The following is a 9,542-nucleotide window of genomic DNA, read 5'->3' on the forward strand; positions in this document are numbered from 1 at the left end:
AGGCCACGGGGCGCAGGTGGAGCCGAACTGTGCAGACCAGGCCGTCCATCTGCTCCAGGGCACGGCCGCTCAACTCGTCCACCACCTGGGGCATGAGCAACTGAGCAGCTGGCCTACACTCCGCGTCAGAGGCTGCTGGGAACGATGGCTTCTTCCAGTCACGGTGGGCAGGCTTGTGGGGACCTACCTGGCCTTTGGAGGGCGTGAGGGCCTCGTCCTCCTCCTCCCCTTCACTGCCCAGGACCCGGGCCACCTTCCGCCCCGGCCTCTTCACTGGAGAATCGCTCTCAGGCACCTCTCCATTCCGCTCCTTCAGTGCCATCCTGGAAGGTGGGAAAATGGGGGTGCTCTGGCAGGCAAAGAGGGGGTCCTTCCCGAATGTTCCAGCCCTTCCACTAGGTCCCATTCCTCTCCTTCTCATTCAAGCATCCCATGAGCTTTTTCTAGGTGCTCCTTAGCATACATTCTTAATCGTCCATCCACAGCTTGAGACTATCCTTCCCAGCCTCCCCTGGAGGTGGGAACAGCCTTGTGATGGGTCCTGACCGAGACAATGGAAGGGATAGGACTGATGCATGCACCTTGCTCCTGAATGCCTGCCCACAGTTGTCTTACTCCCGGAACTTGGACTTGCCAACTCGCTTTGACAAGGCGGAGGCCCTGGATACAGCTGTGCCTGAAGCTGGATCTATGCCTTTCGATGTCCCAATTACTGAAGTCAAAAAATTCCCTTTAGGACTCCCAGACATTCTGAGCTGGGTTTGACACGCTTAGAGCCAAGGGAGTCCTGACTTACAAAGGAACAAATTCACCATGTCCTCATCCCATTACGTACTTTGGAGGCGGCTCCGTCTCTCTGACGCTGTTGGAGGTCTCCTTCTCTGGCTTTTTCACTTTGCCCTCATTCTTGGGGTAGAAAAATGACCTGGAGGAGCACAGAAGGAGGGGAAAATGGGAACGATAACTGCACGAAGAATCAGGTAAGTGCTTCCGATGTGCCAAAGCCTCTCTGCACTGGGGAGTCAGTGGAGACAAAGACAACAAGTCCCCACCCTCAAGGGGTTGACTCCGTAGAAGAGGTAGCTGTTAAATAACTAAACAGAAAAGGTCAGGAGGTGTGAAGTGTGCTGGAAAAAATCATTAAGGCAAGGTATTGTCCCTCCACTTGAGACTGGCCAGCCCGAGTGCTGGCTTCCAGAGAACTGAGCACTGACAAGGGACCACAGAAGGGTAAGGTGGAGAGGCCTCACCCACACTCTCCTGACCCGGGGATGTTCTGCATCCCTACTATGAGGGGATGAGAGGCTACCTTGCTTCACTGCCTTGAGCCCCCTCTAGTTATGAGAACAACATCAGACACATTGGGGGACCGTCTGCAGGTATCCTGACAAACAGAGTCCGAGAAACTGTCACCCGGAACCACCAGAGGGAACCGAGGGGGCACGATAACTAAACGTAACACAGTACTCCGAGCTGGGTCCTGGGAACAGAGAACAGCATTAGAAGGTACACTGGGGAGGTCGGAATAAAGTGTGGAGTGTGGTTAACAGGAACGCAACAATGCTGGTCCCTCACTGTGACCAATAGGCCACGAGACGTCAACGGTGGAAGCCGGGTGCCAGGTTCCAAGAATGGGCCCTATTATTGCTACAACTTTTCTGTACGTTTAAAACGGGTCCAAAATTAACACATAACTAGTGGTCAGTCAGTCAATCAACTGATCAAGCCCAGCCCAGCCCAGCCAGGGGCAAAAAAGCCATGGAAGGGCACCATGAGCCCAGGACAGACTATGCCCAGACTCGTCATCACATGAGAAAAACGCAGCCTGTGATCTGTGACCTCCCAGGTCTCAGCTGGGGCAAAGAGGGGGTGTCGGTGTCTGGTCTAGAATCCATCCCCTCCTTCTAGGAGCAGCCCCTCCACCATCCTATCTGGACACCCTCTCGAATTCCGAACCCCGAGGTCATTAATTCTGGAAGGTTTCAACTACACAAGCCATGTAACTCCCTGTCTGGTTTTCCTGAAGCCGGCTTGTAAGACAGGCTTTCCCACTCTGGACACCACTGATGTTTCAGGCCAGATCATTCTTCGTTGTGGGGGGTGTCAGCAGCAACTATGCCCAGCCCCTACGCTCATCACAAGGCCCCTTCTCCCCCTAGTTGTGACAACTAAGAACATCTCCAGACACAGCTGGCTGTCCCCTGGGCGGAGGGGGTCAAACACTGACTGTGAACCACTAGGTCAGTGTTTCTGAACCTTCAGCTAAAAAACTCTGGTTGCACCACCCATCCTCCCGATTCCATGCCCATGTTCTGCACTGCTCAGCTTCTGGAAATTCTGATTTGCAGACTAACTTGTGTTCTTCCAAGAAAAGGCGCAGAAACAGAGAAACAGAGATCTCAGCGCTTGTGAGACGGTGGGGCGGGGGCGTGGGTGGGTTCTCACCTGATACTTCGCTGCATGATGGGCCAGAATTCTCCCTTCCCCTCTCCTCCTCCTCTTCTCCAGCTGCTGCTCCTGAAACAGAAATCCAGATCCTTGGTGAGACTACTGGTTGAGCACAGATCAAAACACGTAACCCTCCTTCTTTCAGAGAGAAAAAGAAAGAAAAAAAAATCCATAAAATCAGAAACATGAGTTTCCTCACTGACAAGAAACTCCCATTTTGGGGGCGCCTGGGTGGCTCAGTGGGTTAAGCCTCTGCCTTCGGCTCAGGTCATGATCCCAGGGTCCTGGGATCGAGCCTCGCATCGGGCTCTCTGCTTAACGGGGAGCCTGCTTCCCCTCTCTCTCTGCCTGCCTCTCTGCCTACCTATGATCTCCGTCAAATAAATAAAATCTTAAAAAAAAAGAAAAGAAAAAAACCTCCCATTTTCATGACCAAACTGATTTGCTGCCGAGATTTATGAGTGAAGAGAAAGTCCTAAGTCAGAGCAAGATAAGAAGCCTCCCTGATCATATGAAGCCTGCTTCTCATCTAATAGGAAGGCACAATGAAGGCCTACAGGTATTTTTCTTTTCCAGTTTTGTTTGGGGTTTTTTGGGGGAGAAGTTAAGTTTTAAGATCAGCAAAAAACTGGGGCACCTGGGTGGCTCAGTTGGTTAAGCGTCTGCCTTTGGCTCAGGTCAAGATTCCAGGGTCCCGGAATGGAGCCCCGCTCAGTGGGGAACCTGCTTCTCCTTCTCTCTCTGCCACTGCTCCCCCGCTTGTGCGCGCACGCACACACACTCTCTCTCTGTAAAAATAAATAAATAAATCTTGTAAAAAAAAAAAAAAGATCAATAAAAAACTGTTTTTAGGTGATTACATAATATCCTCAAATAACTCTGAAACATGGCAGTCCATTAAATTATACCCACTGGTGTATACAGACCAGCTGCTGAGCAGTTTCTAAGGGATGTTCTTACCAGAAACGAGGAGCAAAAACATCACGGAGATCTCAGAGAGTTACGTACTGTACGATTCCATTTATGGAACGCTTTCCAAATGACAAAACTTAGGATGAAGAAGAGATCGGGGGTGATCAGAGCTTAGGGACAAAAGATGGGGGGGGTCAGCTATAATGGGGCAGCACAGCTAGAGCCTTTGTGGGGACAGAACTGTTCCGTATCCCGACTGCGGTGATGGTTACACAGATCTATACATGGGTTCAACTGTGCATGCGTGTGTGCACACACACACACAGCTTAACCAGCTCTGTGGTCTAGCTTAGGGCCCAGCTTCCTGGTTTTGATACTGGACTACGGTTATGTAAGATGTCACCACTGGGGAAAATAGGTGTGTACTATTTTTATAACTTCCGGTAAGTCTATGTAATCCTTTCAAAATAAAAAGTAAAAAAAAAAAAAAAAAAAAAGGTAGAATGAAGACATTCTCTATGTATGTCCTGCTACAGAAAGACGTTCTAGGTATTTTAAGTCACATTTTAAACAGTAATAATAAATAAAAAAAGGAGGCAGAACAGCGGACATAATAAGCTACTGATTTCATAAGACAGGAGAAAATAGAGACCAATCTATTCTTTGGTCCTGCTTTTGTTTGCCAAACAAAAACTCTGGAAGGATAATCAGGAAGCCAACAGAAGTGGTCAGGGGGGGCACATTAGGTGGCTGGGAGTAGGGGTGTGAACGAGACCAGTCACCGCATAGCTCTATCCCGATTTTATTTTAAACCCTGCATATTTCCTATCCATTCAATTAAAACAAACAGTAAATCCAGACCCACAGAACTGTTCAAATTTTATGATCCAACCTCCTACCCCCTTCCTCCAGGCTCCCTCTGGGGAGTGCCCTCCCTGACCCCCAGGAGCCAGTCCCTCCTGTCTAGATCTGAGCACTGGATTGATGTCTAGAAGCCTCCCCTGGGCACCTGCTAGAATAAACTCCATTTCCTGACCTCCTGGGGCAGTTAACTAGTACTTCTCACACATATTGTGCCGACGCTGTGACCTCCTGATGACGTCACAGTTCATCTTTTCAATCAGACTGGGAGCTCCAGAGCTAGGGGGCCAGGCTTATTTCCTCCCATCTCCTCCCAAAGTTATTTCCCAGACTTCAGACACCCTCCATAACTGCCTTTGAAATTTCAACAGAATCTATGTAAAACCTGGATATTTTTTTTTTCACTTAATATTTTTTCTGTAAAAAAAAAAAAAAACAACTTTATTAACTGGGGTGCTTCCTAGGAACCAGGTTTTATACGAATTAATTCCCACAAAATCTACAATTCGTTATTATCCTGATTTTATGAAGGAGGCAAAGGAAGCAGAGATCAAGTGATTTGCTCAAGGCCACACAGCCTAATGGGTTGTGAAGCCAGGATCTGAAGACAGGTGTCCAGCTCCCAAGTCCATGTCCTTAACCACTACCAATTCTTTTTTTTTTTTAAAGATTTTTATTTATTTATTTGACACAGAGAGAGAGATCACAAGTAGGCAGAGAGGCAGACAGAGAGAGAGGGGGAAGCAGGCTCCCTGCTGAGCAGAGAGCCTGATGTGGGGATCGATCCCAGGACCCTGAGATCGTGACCTGAGCAGAAGTGGAGGCTTAACTCACTTAACCCACTTAACCAACTAAGCCACCCAGGCACTCCAAACACTACCAATTCTTGAGGGTGATGAGGGCAGGGGTCCCCCTGTATTGGGACTGAAGGGGTGGTGGGTGGCCCTTAGATCTTGAGGCTACTGAGACACCCAGTGTAAAACGATCACGTTAACCAATACCTCCCAACAATCCAAGCAAACATCTTTCATTTTTCTCCCCATGTCGCCATCGAGAAGACAGGCACAGAAAGATACTTGGAATCACAGAGCTTGTAAGGGGCAAAGCGGGGGAGCTGGTACAGTAGCGACAGAGAGCTAAGATGGCAGCTAACATTCTTTTTTATTATTATTTTAAAGACTTTTTTTTATGATTTTATTTATTAGAGAGAGAGAGCATGAGCCGGGTGAGGAGCGGAGGGAGAAGCAGACTCCCTGCTGAGCAGAAGTCCAATGTGGGGCTCGATCCCAGGACTCTGGGATCATGACCTCACCTGAAGGCAGAAGCTTAACCCACTGAGCCGGCAGGCACCCCTTTCTAACTGTTGCTATGCCCCCAGGCCCAATCTTTAGCCCCCTCTCTGTCCCGTTTATATCTGCCCCCTTTAAGATCTTATCCAATCCGATGGCTTCAATGTACTCTGTCAGGGCCCCCAACCGTGTCACTCTGGCTGTCGCTAGCCCTTAAACTCAAGGGCACATCCTGCTGGCTTTCTGGCCAGCATCCTGCTGGCTTTCAGACATCTAGATGTCTGACCAACATTTCCAGCTCATTGGGACCAAAACCAAAGTCCAGTTTTCTGTCTCTCTCTCTCTCTCTCTCTCTCACACACACACACACACACACACACACACACATACACTATTACTTCTCCCATCTCTGCATTGGTAGCTTCTGTCATCCAATTGCTCTGGTCAAAAACCCTGGACTCTACTTCATGCCTATTTAACCATTAAAAATAAAACAAAAGAAAATACGACAATATTGGGAGCTGGTGAGGATGGGAACAATGGGAAGTCTCACACTTTTCTGGTGGGAATTCAACATGGTATGGGCACTTCTGGAGAAGCCTGGCAGTTTCTCAGACGGTGAAGCGTACGCTTACCATATGACCCAGCAACCCCACTCCGAGGGAGTTCCCCAGAGAACTCTTATGTGCACACAAACCCCTGTAAGCCAATGTTTATAGCCGTGGACCCGTTTATCGTCACCAAAAATGATCCAAATGTCCTCCCATGGAGAATGGACGAACCAACTATGGTACAGCATACAATGCTTTTACTTGCCGAACAGTATCCCACTATAGGATGAACTAAACTAAGCTAATTTACACTCCCATGGCAATAAAAAGGAGTGGTCGGGTGCACTGCAGGGAGGCAGAGGGACGGATGGCTGCAGGTGTACCTAGGGAAGGGAAACCCGAGAATCACTTTTTGGAGTGATGAAACTGCAGTATCTTGATGGTGATGGTGTTCACACAATTCTACACATTTCAAAATGGACAGAACTGTACAGTGAAAAGAGTAAGTTCACTTAATTTTTTTTACATTTAATTTTTTTTATTTAAAAAAACAAAAAACTGAGTGCGGCTTAGTTGGTTAAGCATCTACCTTCAGCTCAGGTCATGATCTCAGGGTCCTGGGATCGACTCTTGCGTTGGGCTCCCTGCTCAGTGGGGTGTCTGATTCTCCCTTTACCTCCCCCTACTTGTATGCTCTCTCTCAAATAAATAAATAAAATCTTTTAAAACACAAAACCAAAAACCCTTGGATTGTTGATTGACCTGATTCACCTCTTTTCTCAAACCCCAAATTCACTGACCCATGAATCCCAAGGACGCTGCCTCCCACTACTCAGCATCCCACTGCTCAGAGCGCAGGCTGGGCCGCCCCCACGCCCAGCCGGCTGAGCTAACCCTCACTCTCTTCCTTCCCTGCAGTTAGCACAAATTAGAATTGGTGTCACTCTCTAGAGTAGTGCTTCTAACACAATTTTCTGTGTGATCGAGACCTTCTGTACCTGTGGAGTCCAAGGAGGTCACTCTATCCATATGTGGCTTCAAGCATTTGAAATGCAGCTAGTGCCACAGGGGAGCCGAGATTTTCATCTGTTTCTAATGAGCTTAAATTTAAGTGGGGCTAGCTTCGACTCTGTTTAGCAGTGCGCGGCTAAAATGAGCAGTTCCATAAATATAAGGATTTTGTTCATTTTGTTCAGTGATATGGCCACAGGACTTAAAACAGTGCCTGGTATTGAATGCATTGGCCCACATGTATGCCTTTATTTAAAAATCAGGGTAACAGGGGTGCCTGGGGGGCAAAGTTGGTCAAGCTTCCAACTCTTGGTTTTGGCTCAGGTCATGATCTCAGGGTCGTGAGATCGAGCCCCGTGTCGGGCTCCCCACTGGGTGTGGAGCCTGCTTGGGACTCTTTCTCCCCTTCCCCCTCTGCTCCTCCCCTGTTCCAAATAAATAAGTAAATCTTTTTTTAAAAAATCAGGATAACAAAAACATCATTGCTAACAAGTTTAAGGTTCATAAGCAGGATCTTTCAAAACCTGCAGGCCATGTGACAAGGAGCATGATATCAAAGGGTTTTCACTTTTTTTTTCTCAAGAGAGAGAGAGAAAGCGCACAAGCAGGGGGAAAGGCAGCGGGAGAGGGAGGAGCAGACTCCCCAGTGAGCTGAGAGCCTGACATGGGGCTCGACCCCAGGACCCGGAGATCAAGACCTGAGCCAAAGGCAGATGTCCAACCATTTGAGCCACCCAGACACCCCCAAAGGGTCTTTAAACAGCTTGAGGATCAAAAGGCTTGTCTTTTTCTTCTTGTTAATAAAAGCTCACGTTTCCTAACCTGTCTGTTCCCCTGACCAACGTCCACCCATGGGAAGTATTTTACACCATTCCCCTAAGTATGCTACTCTCATCCCCCGAAGCTCAGAACAGCTCAGCATCCCCCAAAAGGCAATGAGGAAGTTGGGACAGGGGAAGGAAAGCGACAGGGCCACACAGCCAGCCTATGGTGGATACCAGAAACACAGAGAGCCAGTTCTAAGAACCACCTGGGATTACATGTAAAATATTCTAGCACACTCCCAGGCCTAGTGAATCAGAAGCGCTGGGAATAGAAGGGGGATCTGCAAGCTTAACAAGCTCCTAGGGATCCTAAGATAAGATGAAATTAGGAGGTTTTACTTAGACTCCACTGGCCTTTCCGTCATGCTTCCCTGAGGCTAACAGGTCAGAGATTCAAACAGGATGAAATGGGTTTGGAGAACTAGAAGCGATGTGTTCTTAATCCCATGTCCCGCTGTCTCTCAATGATTCCCTTCGGCTTTCAGAGGCCAGCCTTCCTTTCTACTTGCTCATCTCTTCTCCCAGCCAAGTGCACCCCGCCCCACCCCTTGCCTTACCTTACCTTTCAAGACTCCCCCTCACCTAAGAACATCAATATCCTTCTCTCTCCGCTCCCCAAGCTCCTCTGGCCCTCCCTCCACCCTTTAGGAGAACAATAAACCCAGACCTTTGAGTTACTCTCTCCAAGGCCCCCTCCCTTCCCAGGCCTTGGCCTTCCAACTGTGCGGTCCAACACTACCTCTGCTCCGCCCCCCTCATCAGGCATCCAAAAGCCAAACATCTCCCTATACAAAAGGGTCCCCACATTTCCAAAAGCATAAACCTGGACCAGACCTCTGACCTCTCTCTGCCCGACCTCTGTCCAGCTGGATCCTCCCCCGACACGGTCTAAAACCCACCCCACTTCTCCCCCATCCGTGAACCCTTTGCCGGCCACACCTCCTAGCGTCTGGCCCCGCCCACTAACAAACTTGGCCCCCACCCCTTTTCAGGAGGGCCAGTCTCCCCGACCACCCAATTTCCAATGGCCCCGCCCACGGGGTCTCCCCCCGGGGCCCCGCCCCTCGAGCTACGGTGACCACGCCCCCCGCAGTAGCCCCGCCTCCCAGGCCTCTATTCAAACCCCTCCGAGTCCTACAGACTCCGGCCCTCTCTACCCTCTACCTGGCCCTCTACCTCCGGCCGACCCCCCCCCCCCCAATGCCCTGCAGCGACCTGCTGCCGGCGCTCTCCCTTCCTCGCCGCGCTCTCGGCCGCCTGAGCGTACCCCACGCCGGCTCCTCGGCAGCCGACCGACCCGGCGGAGCCGCCGGTCCGGAGCGTACGACAGGCGCGCACCCCCCCAAGTTTCCCAGCCCCGCGTCGGCGGCCTCACCTGCCTCTCGCCGGCCCCGCGCTTCGCTGTCCTGCGCGTCACACCCGGAACCACTAGTCGCCCGACTGCAGCCCTCAATTCGCGCCACGGAATTCGCGCGCAGACTTTGGCGGGCGGGGGCGGTATAGGGGGCGGGGCCCGGGAGTCGTCAGCGCCGCCGCTGCCTCTCGGAGGACGCTGGGAGTTGTAGTCTCCCCGGCCGGAGGCTGCTAGGAAAGAGGTGAAGCAGGGTGAGCCCTCCCGCAGAGCACGATGGGAAACGGTCCGCGCC

At 50.4% G+C, this 9,542-nt stretch overlaps 1 protein-coding gene across 3 annotated transcripts in view; it reads right to left on the bottom strand.

Annotated features, from left to right (window-relative positions):
• The window catches only part of LIG1 (DNA ligase 1), a 37,186-nt gene extending 27,645 nt beyond the window's left edge, over positions 1-9,541 (bottom strand). Inside the window, exons 1-4 of one of the 3 annotated variants that reach the window (XM_032324565.1) lie at positions 9,272-9,541; positions 2,446-2,517; positions 836-925; positions 188-323 (exon numbers count right to left, since the gene is read on the bottom strand). In XM_032324565.1, coding sequence (XP_032180456.1) covers positions 188-323; positions 836-925; positions 2,446-2,462 — 243 coding nt within the window. In that variant the 5' untranslated portion in view covers positions 2,463-2,517; positions 9,272-9,541. Of the gene's footprint in view, positions 1-187; positions 324-835; positions 926-2,445; positions 2,518-3,085; positions 3,114-9,271 lie in introns of those variants that run through there. The other 2 variants (XM_032324563.1, XM_032324564.1) reach the window with 2 other exon arrangements.
• Between the last annotated feature and the right edge of the window lies 1 nt (position 9,542).

This window comes from Mustela erminea, chromosome 19 (assembly GCF_009829155.1).
Source record: "Mustela erminea isolate mMusErm1 chromosome 19, mMusErm1.Pri, whole genome shotgun sequence".
In the NCBI taxonomy this organism is placed as follows: domain Eukaryota; kingdom Metazoa; phylum Chordata; class Mammalia; order Carnivora; family Mustelidae; genus Mustela; species Mustela erminea.